General features: G+C 43.8%; 1 protein-coding gene across 3 annotated transcripts in view; it reads left to right on the top strand.

Moving 5' to 3' along the window:
- Positions 1 to 1,960: 1,960 nt before the first annotated feature.
- The window catches only part of pard3ba (par-3 family cell polarity regulator beta a), a 123,974-nt gene continuing 110,003 nt past the window's right edge, over positions 1,961 to 15,931 (top strand). For all 3 annotated transcript variants that reach the window (XM_029520436.1, XM_029520445.1, XM_029520427.1), the window contains exons 1-2: positions 1,961 to 2,559; positions 7,896 to 7,997. In XM_029520436.1, coding sequence (XP_029376296.1) covers positions 2,443 to 2,559; positions 7,896 to 7,997 — 219 coding nt within the window. In that variant the 5' untranslated portion in view covers positions 1,961 to 2,442. The remainder of the gene's footprint in view (positions 2,560 to 7,895; positions 7,998 to 15,931) is intronic.

Genomic DNA, 15,931 nt, shown 5'->3' with positions numbered 1-15,931 from the left:
CACAGGGAGACAGAAAATCTCATTTTCACTCTGTGTAAGTGTTTCAACACGTCATATTTCTGACAGTGGCATCTTATCGTTCTGTTCTTCACATGCTACAGAGAGAAAACATGTTTGAGACCTCTGTCATGTCTCGTCCAAAAGACTCCATAGTGTTGCTAAAACTTTGCAGACAGGTAGCCACCTTGAACAAACAAGAAAGCTCCTCCATGTGTTTAGTTATTGCCTGTGTGTAAATATAGCGTGCGTGCACATATAACAAAACGCTCTACATGAATTTTCCAGTGTTTAGTAGTCTGCTCTGCGCATGCATATTCAAAATGATGAACTTAAGCATCACTTTCTGTGTGCACCAGAAAGTCAGCTATCAGTTTGGCCTCAACAACTTCATCCAAAACATTTTTTCAGTGTCTAAAACTGCTGACATGAAGAATAAGTTTCTGGTAAATTCTGTAAATTTCTACTGGAGAGCTCCTGTTGCCACTTTAAGCTGCTGATGTGAGACGTTGCAGCTCTGAGGGAGTGTGAGTGTGGAAAGTAAATCCACACACAACAGCTAAACCGCCTTTTTCCGCAACTCCCGAGCTTTAAATACGGTCGTATCGTAACATACATGTTTCTCTGCTGACGGTGTGAAACCGTGGCCAAGTTGTAAAGAGCAATGAGTCAGCAATGATCACTTGAAGGGCAACATAGCTATAATCGTATAATGTCATTGACTCTGCAAACACAGTGCTGAAATGGTATGAAATTATGGTCTGTCTTAAAAGATTAGAGTCTGGAGATTATGGACGAAGGATGCAAGCGTGCAGGATGCCACCCCCTCCGAGTTCTTTGCTGTTCCGCCCCATCCATCTCGGATGAATTACGGTGGCAGTGGAAATAATTGCTTGTCCCAATTACGAATCCATCTGCCGCGGTGGCTTTCGGATTTGATGGAGGGAAAAATGCCTGAGAGCAAAACCAAACAATGCGCAGGAATAAGGCGCAGGAGCGTGTCAGCTGCCATTAATATCCATGAAGGCAATTTCACAACACACCTAATGACATAAAATGACACACAATAACGATCAGGCAATTAGTATGTGTGATGCCTGTGTGAGTAGAAGCGTGGTGGTCCATGTGTGTGTGTGTGTGTGTGTGTGTATTTCAGACAGGGATGGAGTCAGGCTTATATATGGCATCTCTCTGCAAATGCATGTGGACAGTTTACTGCATCAGCCTTGAGATTATACTGTACAATAATATATTAGACTTTACAGGACTGAATGGAAAAGGGTCAATCAGGTTAAAAGGAAATGCAGCAGTCCGTTATATATTCTATTCATATAAAAGTCAGCCAGGATTTGGATTGAGTGAACCTGAGGTCAGGAAATTCTCTATTCATGCCTTTTACTTAATAAAAATCTACCCAACTACCACATAAAACACAACCTGCATCCAAAATGTAACCTTAGAAAGTGCGTGCAGGTTACCGAGAATGAAGTAGGAAAAATAATAGAAAACTCTTTAGATTACATGTTACAGTGTAGATTCAAGTTTATGGTCATTAATAACACGTCTACAGTATAAAAGACCTTTTTGTTCAGTCAAAGAAGATAAATAATTCAAAGTAACTTTGTTTCTGTTTTTGTTTTCCACTTTTGCATCTGTATAACTTCTTCTTTTTATTGTGATGATATTGATTATATTATAAATATGAATATATAAAAATCTATTTCCACTTCATGTAAAAGCAGATAGAAAGCAAATGAGCAGGAGTTTATTCTGATTTAAACCAAAGATTATTAATGCTGAGGAGACATGAAAACTTCCACACACATGGGAAGAGTTAATTAAATTAAAAGCTGATTTCATCCGCAGCAGCTGGAAGCAAATAACACACACTGAGTTGTGTGTTAGCCAGCGTGTAGTTGTGTGTGATTTCCTGGAGAGTCGGACCGGGCGGTGATTTCTTCCGGGTTTCTCTGTGTGTTTATTTTTGTTTGGAGGGAAACAGACGACACAAAGTCACCGTCGGCGGCAGTGAAATCCTCCGGTAAGAGTCCGACCGAGTCCACCGGAGAGGCGGAGGCGGACACACCTGTGGCTCTTCTACCGGCAGACAGGTGGCTCCTCTACCGGCAGACAGGTGGCTCTTCTACCGGCAGACAGGTGGCTCCTCTACCGGCAGACAGGTGGCTCTTCTAACGGCAGACAGGTGGCTCTTCTCCCCGCAGACAGGTGACTCTTCTCCCCGCAGACAGGTGACTCCTCTCCCCGCAGACAGGTGACTCCGCTCCCCGCAGACAGGTGACTCCTCTCCCGGCAGACAGGTGACTCCTCTCCCCGCAGACAGGTGACTCTTCTCCCGGCAGACAGGTGGCTCCTCTCCCGGCGGGGAGGACACCGAAACTCGGCTGATTTCTGAGGTCTTGTCTGAAAATCCAGTCCGGCACCGGGATGAAGGTGACGGTGACCTTCGGGGACAGGTCGGTCGTGGTTCCGTGTAAACCGGAATGGACCGTCCGGGATCTAATCGACCAAGCCAACCGGAGGTACCGGAGGATTTTGGAGCAGGTAAACACACTTTAAAAACAAAAAAAAAACAACACTTTATTTACTCTTTGAAACTTTTTAAACTTCAATTTCTTCCAGCTTTGCCCCAAAAATCGTCATTGATACGTGTTTATATATTCGTTTGTTTGTTAACGCACCTGTCTGACGTGTTTGGTCACGTGACCTGCTTCCCTTTTTGCTGTTCCACTTCCTATCGCACCAAAGCTCGAGTTAATTACATATAAATAATGACTTATATTGCGCTAAAAACCGAGTCCAACTTGCTTTACTCCTCTCCTACATGTCATGCATGTTATTTGAAAGTTTGTCTCAGATTGAAGTTTTTTTTTTTTTTTTTTAACTAGTCTGGTGTCTTATTTTTTATTTTATTTAATTTTTTTTTGTCTTGTCTTTTTCTGGGGAGGTGCAGTTATATGTATAAATCAGAAATATTCAATCTATCGACAGAATGTGTGTTCATGTTTTAGTGGATGGATAATAGTTGACGTTGAGCACATCATTTGGTCAAAAAATAAAATAAAAAAAATCATATTTTATATTCCGATTGCCCCATCAGACCACAATGCACTGGGGCCGCAGCACACTTTGGGCGCTGTCACCCTCTGCGTTGTGATCGCTGTGCCGCCAACAGGTTGAGGGGAAAGTTAATTTCCACGACTGACTTAAAGAGACGCGGGCGTGGACAGGCGTGAACCCCCACAGCTTTCTGCTGTTGCCATTTCTTCAGCATTAATCATTCTGCTGAACTGACCTTTTATTAATCAGCCGCTCTGTGAGTGCGTGCTGTCCTGGAGTGATAGGGTGCTGCTGTGTGCACGGATGCGAGGTGGCACGGGCTGCAGCTTCGGCTGTCTACCTGTACAATAGCTCACTGTTTAAGCCCTGGTATCTCAGTGGGCAGGTGGAATTTTACTGTCTGATATCCTCAATGCGGCCGCAGTCGGGGATGTGCGCGGCGGACAGGGGGCTTTGTCTTGTGAGTGATTGGGGATTAGGATTAGTGACAGGACCCCGGCCTTATCGGTTGGCTTGGTTTCCCCCTCGGAGAGGCCGGCAAATCAGGGATGGACAGACTGACTGGGCGAACAGATTTCGTGATGGATTGCCTCCCCTCACTGAATGTGTTCACACAACACGTAGAACAGCGAGATGGGTTGCACACGTAGAGGAGCTCGTCCTGCTCTGTGTCCCCCAAGCTATCTCGTTTCTGCTTCGCTGACGGCCACAGCCGTGACCGCGCTGCCCACCGAGGCGCTGCGGTGCACGAGCTCGAACCAGGCTAAATACGAGCGTGTGACCAGCATGCACCTGGGCAGGGATTTTTCCCAGAGCATGTTAATTAGGAGCCTTGGCTAGATGCTGACTCGGCGGTTTGTTGCCTTCTCTTAATAGAGGCCGGCTGTCGTGAGGACAGTCCAGCTCTGTTAGTGCCAGCGAGGACTAAATACATCTGACCCGATGAGGCTGCTCCTGCCAGCAGAATGCACTTATCTCCCACATTAACCACACTGACAACACGGACATGTCATAAACCTGTGTCTGTTTGTGTGTTGGATGTATGGCGAACAGGATCGTGCGCAATGACTGCACGTGGGCCTTCTTAATTAGCAGCTTATTTTAACGAGAGCTCGGCTGTGACTCTACATATTCAGCGGCTTTTAAACCGGCATTTGAGAAAATGGTTACATTCACTGACAAAACCTGGAGCTGCAGACTGAAAATGACTTCTCATTATTCAGTGCAGTTCGTACATTATGGGTGTACACTTCATATCGTGGTGGTGATAAAAAGATTTCGCCATATTTTCCACTCATTTTTCTAGAGGTGTTAATATACAGCTAAAATTGAATAATATTTTAACTTTCTTAGTCATCTGTACACTCACTCAACAGACTGGAAGGCTTTAGAGGAAGTTATATCCTACTTCTGTAAAAAGAGTCCCCTTGATGGCTGGAAGTCACAGTTATTTTAAGTTAGAGTGCATGAATCTATAGGAATGCAGAACCTTTCATGATTTGACATTTTAAATGAAAACCCAAAGATGTGCACAGCGTTTTGTCTTCGCTGACCTGCCTGGGTTTTTCTGGATTACTGTATCAGTGTTGGCCTCTAGCCCGCGGCGCCAGCATGTAGGCTGAGAGTGTTGCACGTTCTCAGGGGAAACAGTCCAGTGCTGTAGCTGCCTCTCACTGTCTCACGGTCCGTCTCTGCAGGCTCAGTTCAGATTAACCGCCCCCATCCCGACTCTGTGCTGACACCTGACGGGACGTAAAACAAGCTGAGAGCGTTTTACCCCCCGAATCTCATGGCTGGCGGGAGAAGGCCTGTCTACCGTGGATGGCAATATGACGTGCGTCAAAGCTCAGCTATGCAAAAAGGCATTTTTAAAGTTTAACATAACCGTCAAACCTGCTGTTTCTCCTCCTTAGGCTGTTTGTGGCGCTGGAATTTGAATCATCTGCTTTGTTCACGGAAACAGTCACAGTTAACTTTATGGATCCCTGAAAAGAAATACTGCTTAAGTTCTGTGTATTTATAAAACCACTGAGACAGCAGGCTGAATTTCTGCTAATTACAGAGGGACGTTGGCGACAGCTGAGGTCAAGCTGCTGTTGTCCTGCAGAGGAAAAGCTCTCTGCGGCTTTCCTTTCTCTGTCCTCTTACTCGCCCTGATGGACCAAGTCGAGAAAAGCTCCTCATCGTTTTGTTCATTAAAGACATTTTTTTTTATGTCATGGCTAAATTCCCACCGTTCTCCTGCAGCTGTGTAATTACACATTCTTCTGAGGATCAAAGTGTGAAATGGCACCCCCCCCACCCGCCACCTCTACTAACATCCCCACGACCACCTCCACCACGGTGAATTTAGCTTTGCTAATTGGCCTGGCGCTTCACCGTTCTCGAGTGGTGCGGTGTTTGCTCAAGAGAGAGAGGGAGAAGGAGCGATATGGCTTTAAATGCTGGGGGGACTTAATAGTGTAATTTGCAGGGAATTTACTCTTCTAACTGTCACGGTAATTCTCCTCTGCTATTGACTGACTGACTCCCAACTCCTTTTGCTTTTCCCTTCATGGGAAGAGTTCAGGATACAAAGGGGAATTACCAGGGATTGACACTGAGGGACTTCAGAAGGCGTCCTTTGTTTTTTTTTTTTTTTTTTTTTTTTTTAGTTTTTTAATTATTCCCCTCTTTCCTCTCTATAGATTAGTTTCCCTCTGAAGTTCCATACGTTCACCCCTTTAGAGGAAAGTATGTCTCCAATGATCTTGTGAGTTCTGGCAGAGTGTGAGTCAAGTACAAGTAAATCAGGTGTTCTTAAGCGTGGCCTGCAGAGGTGACGCTAATTAACACGAGGGTATTGTGGCGCTTTAATCCACTGATGTGAATTAATCCCTCGCCCTGAAATTCACACTCATGCTTCTCATTAAGCGTGTGTCTTAATGCTGGTGATGTCAGGCCCTTCCCTTTTTTTTTTTTTGCTCTTGCTGTCACTGACACACACATTCACATAAACAGCGTGAGGCGGAGGAAAGCCTGCAGTCGTTCAGGTCGGACTGGTTTTTCTGGTGAGGTGTGAATGCTTTCCAGTGAAGCCGGGTTTAATGTCTCCGACGTGATGTCAACGACATGCCTGATGACAGCGGAGTAGGGTTACCTTGGTCTTTCCACTGCTCCCATGGCCCCCTTCAGACTATTCCTGAAATCTGACAGGGACGCTCTTTAATACTGTGTGGTCAGTATGCGTTGCTGGCTCGCAGATGGAGATCAAAAGTTAATATTCTCCTTCTGCTCTCACAAAACAATGCGAACTATGAGGAAGTTCGGCATCTTCTCTTCTTTTTGCGCTTGCTCCTGTTTTGTATTGAAACAACTTTATATTTTTGCAGCGACAGGATGCTCTGGGCTCTGTCTCAATGGATTGCATGCCTGTTTGCATATCACAATGCTGTTGTATTGTGTGAAAATGACAGTGTATTGGTATGCTTACTTGCTGCTGTATCTCTCGGAGCTCTGGTGTTGGTTTACTATGGGGACCTCTGAAGAAAGGGAGGTTCTGGCTTTATTCATGTGATTGAAATCCCAGGCTTTCCCAACCGTTTGTTTTAAGAGAATGAACTTGGCCCATTGTAAAAAGGCAGACACCCTCTTTTTTTTTTTTTTTTGTGCCCCGTAATTCACATTGGGATGCAGTGGAGCAAGAACAAGCCCATTCACAACAGGGCTCAGTGATACAGCAGAAGCTGCTTGCTGGGCTTTAGCCAAACTCATTTCAGCCTCTGAGGCTTCTTGCCTATAGCTGTTAATTTAGCTGGTAATGTAGTCTTGTGTTTCTGTGGACAGATTGCTTATTGGTATGGGCAGTTCCTAATGGACCATTTTCTGCTGCACACATTGTTAGAAATGATAAGGACTGTCAAAGATTTCTGTCTCTTTTGAGTCCAGGAATTAAATTTAATGTGGAAAACCAGCAGATGTTAATCCAGTCAGGAGGTTATAGCCACATTCTGTTTCACTTCTTATGTGTATTCATATTTTCTGCAGTTTTATCATCATCCTCATCTTTAATTGTCCAGAAATAAACACAGAGATCTGCAAAGCATCAGCACAACAGATTGTGTGAATAAGGGGTCACAAAAAGAGGAAGATGCCATTATTTGTGTACTTCTCATTTAATTTTGTTGCATAAACAGCACACAGATTTCAGATTGCAGCTCAGTCAAAAGTCATTGTTCCCCTTTGTCAGTGTTTGAGGCACTTCCTGCCCTGACGGGTGTGTTCACTTTGACCTGTGTCCTCATGGTGACAGTGAAACCGGCCTGGAATGTGCCCACCGCTGCTCCCGGCACAGCAGTGAAACTAGAAAAGCTGCTTTCCTCTCTATCTCCAGCTCACAGTGCGCACACTGTACCTACACTGTACTGTGTAATGTCATCAGTTCGTACTTTACCTGCCAAACAAATCCAAATGCCTGCTGTTGTGTCTGAATATGTGATGCCATATTGTGACTGTCAGGATTGTGTCACATACAGTCGCCTTTCATTTTAACCTTTACTGTAACATTTCTGCACACACACTCTATTCCTGAGCAGTCTTAACATTGTGTGATTGAGTGCTAATTGACTCCTTCATTAAACATTATTCTAAAATGTGTGATAGAAATCTGTGTCTGTGTAACATGCAGTCTCTAGAATTATGCTGTTGTGGTTAAAGTTGTTGTTGTTGCATTGCATTATGTACAGAATTGTGGTATTTCACTGATTTTTAGTTTTGTGAAGAGCCATCATGTGAGTTATTCAAATTGTTCTGATGTTATTTTATGGTGTGTTTGTGTCCAGTATGGAGAGACAGCAGTGAAAACACACCACTTGGAGTACAGTGAAGGAGGGATCCTGGACATGGACGACCTGCTGAGTGACCTGGTGGAAGACAGAGACAAGGTGAGGAGGACATGGAGGGACGATGGTGTCTTTGGTTTATGGGTTCATCCAAACCTCAGCACATCAACATGTTGGCTCTCTGTATCAGAATCAGATTTTTTTTTGGCAGGTATGTGTGAACATACTCGGAATTTGACTCCGGTGTTTCAGTCTTGGACACGAGAAGGGAAAGACAAAAGGACATATATAAACATTGGAAATATTTTTTGTGGAGTGTTGTACAGTAGTGCAGTGATGTGCAAATGTGCATGAGGTTGACAGTCGGCTTATGGGGAGATCTGGGAGACAGCCTGGGGGAAGAAACTGTTTTTAAATCTGGTGGTTTTGGCGAACAGAGCTCTGTAGCGCCTTCCAGAGGGAAGCAGTCTGAACAGTCTGTGTGTGTTTGTGTGTGTGATAGCAGTAAGCTGTTCCCTTATTGTTTTGCCCCTGATGTGAGGGATAGTGATTTACAGCAGGGAATCCGTCATTCTTATCCGTGCTTAGAGCCTGGTGGCGGATTTGTTATGACGGCCTGCTTGCGTCTCCAGCCTGGCAGGTTGACAGGATGTCCAATAAACAAGGTATTTGAAAATCCAAACCTCAGTTATCCTGTCACTGGTTCTCTGGAGTTTGAACCAGCTCGATGTGATAAAATTAGTTTTTCTCTCTGTCACGGTTCCGACCAAAAAAAATAAACTAATTGCATCTTAATTAGTTCCAATCATGCGTGGTGAGGAAGGGAATTTATTTCCTCCCCTCCCTCCACATCGGTCTCAAGTTCCGCTTCACTTTGTGAGGAACCACAAAGTGAAGCGGCAGGAGTGCTGACGGTTCTGTGTGATTTAGCTGTCACGGTCATTTGTACTGAGACAGATAAAAAGAGCCCGTTTCAGGTAAATCATCCATCTGCAGGTGGAGGTTCTCTGAAACAGCAGTGATGTAACATCACAGGAGATGGCTCAGGAGTTTTGGCATTTCGCACACACACAGTCTGGCCCCAATTCTACAAAGAACAAATTTCATTCCTCCTGCTAATTTCCCATAATGCCTTCTTAAGATGTGCTCATAAACTGCTTGAAATCCATATTCATAAGTGCCTGGTGCAGACGAGTGATGAATTACCAACTCTTAGTCAGCAAGAAGGCCAAATAAAATGGAATATTTAGCCGACCCAGTACCACGCAGGAACAGTTGGTGTGTGTGTTTGTGTGTGCGCACACACTCAGCAATTGCAACTTTGCAAATTACTCTTTGTGAAAAAGGGGACAGAGCTAAATAATAGATGTGTAAACTCTTCAATGGCAGGAAGAAAAAAATAAGTTTTTGCAATTAGAGAAAACAGAGGCCTCGTTTTCCCCGATGATGGAATTCTAATCGTAAGATCTGCGTCTTATTTGTGCCTAAGAGGGTGAGTCGTGGATTTTAATGACTCATTTTCCAAACTAAACCAGCTTTCTCTCAGCATCCTCAAGGTGATGATGATGATCAGTGTCACAGATCACATTCTTCTCCAGGATTTGATCAAATTCTTTCCCTAACAAGTAAACGTGACGTTCTTTTCTGAGCTGCGGCGCCTTTTTGTCATTACCAGCTCTGCTGAGCGTACCATTTGTGAGAACCTGCCTGAAGCGGGAGCTGTCCCATTTACCTTTTGGTTCTTTTCTGCCTTCTTTCACCCAGCCCAGCCCAAATGTCCTCCCCACTTTCATCCCTGCTCCTCATTTTATCCTTTTGTTTTTGATGCTGATGAAAAGATAGCAGATGGAATAGGACCAGCGTACACGATCCTCACAACGTGCCAGTAATCTGACTTATCTCCGGGCTTCCAAACGCTGCCGGCTCTCATAGATTAATGAGCTGTGCCTGGCATTTTTGATTAGTCCGACTTCCTTTTGTTTGTCTACGTTTTTATTAGCTCGCCACAGCCGACAGATTCAATCTTCAGTGCTTTTTCATTTTTTGTTTGGTTATTGTGGCGGAGGCTGTTTCACCATCAATCATACAGGAGTGGTCCCATTGTGAGGGCCCTCCACCGCACAGCATGGACTCTGTGTTAGCCACGGATGCTAATGAGAGATAATGGGTAGCTATTTGTACGCAGAGTGGTTAGCTTAGCTGCAAGTCCAGACCCCCTTATCTAGGCCAGCCCTCGACTATTATTCAAGACACACACACTCTCTCCCACTGCTGTCCATGCCTCCTGCCCTGAACCACAGGAAAGAGAATAGCGGCGCGTGTTAGCATTAACTTGCATGGAAGTGGCGCCACTGGTGGTTGATGAGGGCAGTGATGAGAGGGTGGATGTGATTTGATTACAGTTCTGCCCCCCTGCATCTGTGACATGAGTGCACACACTCATACACAGCCATGGTCACACACACTGTGTTCATTAGCCCCCCATCTCGAGACACCGGCCACCAGCCTCCTCATGAATATTAATATGGAGCTGATGAATGTGCGGAGGGCCGCGGGGTGTTGGCCTAGGTGTGACCACATAAACACAGACAAACGTCCACAGTATAAAGAGACCTTCACAGGTCACGCTTCAGTCCATTATACTCTATGAAGCTTTCCCCTTCTTTGACCCTCCACTGAAGGCGTGTTGTGTGTGCCCTGCAGCTCTATATGACAGTCGGAGGCCTGGTGGTTGGAGTCAATGACCTGTCAAATACCCCACCACTCTGTTCGTGGTGAGGAGAGGTGGGCAGGCACAAAAGCCATTTGATGTCTCTCTCTTTTGTGACACTGTGCTGCTCAAATCACTGCAATATGGAGACAAGTTAACCTGCTTTATCCGCTTTGTCCTCCATCGGTTACTCAATGAGAAATCTTCTGCGCTAATTCTGACTAAAACAGACGTTTCATTCTGTCATTTTACTTTTTCTTTATGTGACTTTGAATGCTTCTGAAAGTCCACAATTTTTTTTTTTACATGTTGCTGTGTGCAGAGGCAGATACCCTCCGTAGAGTCAGTGCAGGCATCACTTCACTAATACGCTGACAGCCTGAATGGAAATGACAGTAGCTATAATAATGAGCTGCCACTATTTGTCTAAACAAGATAACAGTTGTCTCAGTGAACCTTCGGTGGCATACAGTTGCTGCGGTGCACAAACAATGGTAACATTTCAGGAAATTAACATTTTAATGACATGTTTTTAATACAGTGAATCGTTTTTTTCCTTTGTTTTTGTTTTTTCTACAAGTTGAGAAGATCCGCTGCGACTTCTGCACCTCCCTCCATCATAATACATGTTTTTAGGTTATCCTGTCAGTTTTTCTTCTAATTCTTCCCCTTGTTTTTGATCTCAGACCAAATATTTATGTTTAGTATTAATAATATAAGTATACAATAAATTATGCACTTATTATGGAAATATTATGCTGCCAGTTCGTTAGTTCTCCGTCTCCCCTTCACTGCTCTATTTCTTCTCTCTCCCTCTTTTCAGAAGCACTTATTAACAGATGTAGTACTTTACCTCCACACATTCACCCATTTACAGCGATCACAACTGTCACTTTGTCCCATTCACAGTCCTTTGGGATCCTGCATTAGCTGTGGCCATTACGCCCATATGTCACTATAGTACACACAAACTGTCTGGCAGGCTCTTCAATGCCAGCATGCCATTAGCATAGATGCTGAATATTTGTATAGATTTTGTATAATTTTGCAAAGACACTGATTTCAGAGCTCTCCGTTGTCCAAAACAGTGACGGTTGCCCCAAAAATGAAACCTCCTGTGGATGCTGCCTGATTAGGAGTGTCTCATCATTCTTCGCCTTCACCCACATGCAGCTGAAATTTGAATGTTTAACATGTGTGAGTGTCCTCTCCTGTCATGCTGATCCCCTCCACAACGAAAATTAAACTCAGGGAGCATGACGTCTCCTCATAAGTGGACTGCCACTCCTCATTCGATGTGTACGAACACACATTACCCTGCACGGATCTTGTTTTCAAGGGGAAGAATGCATAAAAAACTCAGCCTTCCATCCAGTGCAACCAATGGTAAATCTAATTTCATGGAAAATTTAATAAAAAAAAAAAAAAAGAAGCTGGAATGATTTCCTCCATCTCTCTTTAATTAGCTCTTTTTAATCACTGCGTCTGTGAAGCTCCTGTGCAGTCTCTGGTTGCTGGAATGTAAATGGTAAGGGTGCATATCCCGGCTGATCTCGTTCTGAAATGTCAACTGCTTGATTATGAGGCCATATCCCATCATCCATCTTTTCTGCCTGCGTGTCACAGCGGTGGACACGACGTTCGAAAAATGAATCGGTCACATGGAAATGTGTTCTGATGTTCACAGTGGGTCTGTGGTTATGAGTGTCTCTTATATCTTTTGAAGAGACGCTGACAGTTCTTTGAATAATGATCTCATTTCATGACACAATAATTTACATACTTCAGTGAGCAGATTAAACAGATATGCATGATGGCTCTGATTTTCACGATGTGATATCCACTGATCAGAGTAATGTTGCTGCAAAGTTTTGACTCGAGTCCACACCTGATAGAACGACAACTTGGGCCTCCTTCGGTGCGTTTATTGAAGAAATGTGTGACTTTTATGTCATTAACAGTGAAAAACATGGTTTCTTTTTCTCTTACATATCAGACTCATGCCAGGTCACATCATTCGAATCCATGCAGCCAATTAAAGGAGTTTTTGTCTTCGCTTGCCCAGGGAGCTATATTTGCATTGTTTAGTTTGAATCTTTTTCTCTGTTCTGAAGCCTGGTGCACATTTACATGCATTAATTCAAATGAGCTGTGTGTGCAAAGGGTTTTTATACCAGCAATGAACAACTGGGGGCTGTAAGACTCAGGTAAATGAGCATGAGCAAGCCGAGGAGAAGAAATGGCTCATGTCAGATCTCTTTGACCAAAATGTGTCTGTTACAGAACACGTTTGTTTGTGCTCAAACAAACGTGTTCAATTCTTGTTCAGCTCAAACTCAAAATTAAATGACGCTACTTTAAATGATCTCCACCAGTTTTAGTAGAACTGTCTTGTTATATTAGTTATGCTGTGTGATTTGCCTGAAGTCATTTATTAATTGTCAGATGTCAGCCCCTCTGACAGGCGACAGTAAGGCATTACTTAAAGTGTGGTAGAATGAGTTTAGTGAATGGGGACGTGATTGCGAGTTGCAGAAGTGCTGATTAGCTTTTGATGCGCTGTGACACCTCACTCCCTCACCTCTATTCTCCTCATTCAGTGTGGCAGTGAGCTGTGTTTGATTGGCATCTGAATGGTCCCATAACTCAACACACTGTCTGAATGGCCAGTGATGAGCGGGAGCATGAGGTTCAAGTGCACTGATTAGAAAATGTCACGTGCATGCCAGCCTAATCATAATCTATACCCTCTTCACATACTAATCACCTTCCATACATCCTTACCTGTAAAGATAGACTGTGTTCAACACTGTGTGTCTCACACATTTGAATATTAATTAAAAGTCTTACACGGATTGTGAACTTGGCCGGGGTATGAAATAAATCAGCCGTAGCTCACCTGTAGCCAGTTATTATGTCCTGTCTTTTGTCTCCTTAATTGATTTTTCTTCTTATTTTATATTTTCAGAACATTTATTTTTGGACCTGCAGGCTAAAGACATGTTGCACATTTAACATTTGATTGTCTGAGGCTAAATTGCATCATGGAAAATAGCCATTTTGAAGGTTCTCCGGTTTTGGCTCCAGTGTTGTCATTATGTGAAATTGTGTTTCTGAATGAAAACACTTTTTAGCCCATCGTTGTATGTGGATCTGATTTCCATGAATCTCATGCTGATGTGATGTGAAGCTGGTGAAGACCAGGCAGTTTTCTCCTCCTTTTTCATGCTGTGTTCAGGGCTGCATTAGTTGTTTCTACATTTGACCATCAGCAGCTTTTTACTTACTGGAGAGGAAACTCCATGTCTTTTACTACTACTTTACTTCTACTTAAGATAGCAGGCATAACCGAGACTTGCAAAGCAAAGATGTGTGTTTCAGTGATGGATACATGGATCAGTCTTTAGTGCTTTGATAGCAGAAGCCCGGTTTATAATTTGTAATGTCAAGGTAGGATTTATTTCAGAGCTTTTGCACTGGATGAAAGGAAGGTTACTATACACACACACTACATACACAAATATTAAATTTTGCGGTTAACTTCCAGTATATTAAATATTCAGATTATCTCTGTCAGACTGTTACCTGCAGATCATATCAGATCAGACCGCAGCGCTTGAATATTTTGCCCGTTGGGATTTGGTCACTTGAGCTGATTCGATCATATCACATCAGTCTCGACCTTGATTCAATCCCCTCACCCATCTGAGCATCACAACATCTCTTCATCTGATTATATTCAATTAACAGTACCCCCCACACACACTCTCTCTCTCTCTCTCACACACACACACATACCCACAGCAAGCCCTGTTTGATTGTAATTACGATGAGAGGAACCCAAGGAAGGCTTAAGAGGAATAATCCTTGCTGTGCTGGTCTTTTCATTTAACTTCACGCATGTTGAGTTTTCTCAGAAAGTTGTACTTTGGATTTTTAATTCCTTCGATGATCCATTGCTCTAGCTTGTGACTTTGAATGATGGCCCCTCTCCAAAGTGATTTATCAGTTCACTGAAGCCAAAGCCTGGGATTCAGTTCGGATCAGGTCTGTATCTGTTGTCTTTGTGTTGTGTGTGTGTGTGTTAGGTCATCGCACCCTCAGATCTCGTTCTTCGGTGCCTCTCCTCCTGTTAATCACACCGACTCTGTGTTGCCCTCTGTGTCACCACCATACCACTCATTAGCTCCTAATGGAGCGAGACGGTCATGCTGTAACCTGACCTGCCGACGCCTGCTGTGGCCTGGCAGCAGGTACCTGGGTGGAGGAAGGATGGCCAGACTGAGGTTTGGGGGGGGGGGGGGGTGATGTGCTCCACAGACCCCCATTTTTAAAGGTGTGTGTGTGTGCGTATGGGAGGAGAGGACCAGACATGAGGTCAAGGAGGAACAGGTCTCTGCCATGAGCTGTGTTCAATTATGAATGTAACGCAGTCAGTGGATGCATGACTCAAAACATGAACGCATGAAAAACACGTTCACATCCAGTCATATTGATTTTTTTTTTTTTTTTGAAGCTGCAGCTTGTGTTGTTTGTTGTCAGTATTAGCTTTATCAGTTAATACTGATTTTGGCACAGCGGCCTGTAGAGGAGCTAATCACATCCAGCTAATGATCTATTATAGATCAGCTTGTTTACAGCAAATCTACTCTCTGACCTAACCGGCCTCAGACCATCTGTTTTCCTTGATGACATTGCCCCAGACTGCCGTGTATGAATGTGTTTGTCTGAGGGGGTGTGTGGAAGTGTGGTGTTTTCCTTCGCTTGCCGGGTCCCTGCTCACTCCAACTGCTAATAACTCCAATCAGCGGAAAGTCACGCTCCCAGACACAGGACGTGTGTGAGGTTGTGTGTGTGTGTGTGTGTGTGTGTGTGTGTATCTTCACAGCAACAAGAAGATTAATTCTCGTAATACTGATTCCGACTCATTTAGCCTAAATATTTAATGATTTCTGGTGCAGCTGAAACTGCATCTGTGTCCATTGTGTTGCATGCACTCAAACACACACTATTATTGCTGGTATTCTTTTTTTTTTCCTGCTCCTCACCCCCATCACTGAACTCATTGGCCTAATGAATGGTACTCTGCGATCGGTAATGTGTCTGAATAGGCCACTCAAATTATTAGCCTGTCAACGTCTGACCTGGGATGGACTTATGCAAAGGAGAGCTATTTTTTTCTTTTTTTTGACACACATAAATGGACTCTGGATTTTAAAATAAGTCTGTTCAATTATTAATTTTTAAAATCGGGCATCAAGTTAAGTAACAAAAAACATTTATAAATATGATTACAAAATGGTTGTGGATATATGATAGCTGGACT

The sequence above is a fragment of the Echeneis naucrates genome, chromosome 2, assembly GCF_900963305.1.
Source record: "Echeneis naucrates chromosome 2, fEcheNa1.1, whole genome shotgun sequence".
Lineage (NCBI taxonomy): Eukaryota > Metazoa > Chordata > Actinopteri > Carangiformes > Echeneidae > Echeneis > Echeneis naucrates.
Note: the sequence above shows the minus strand (reverse complement) of the source record. Positions and strands in the feature narration are given on the sequence as shown.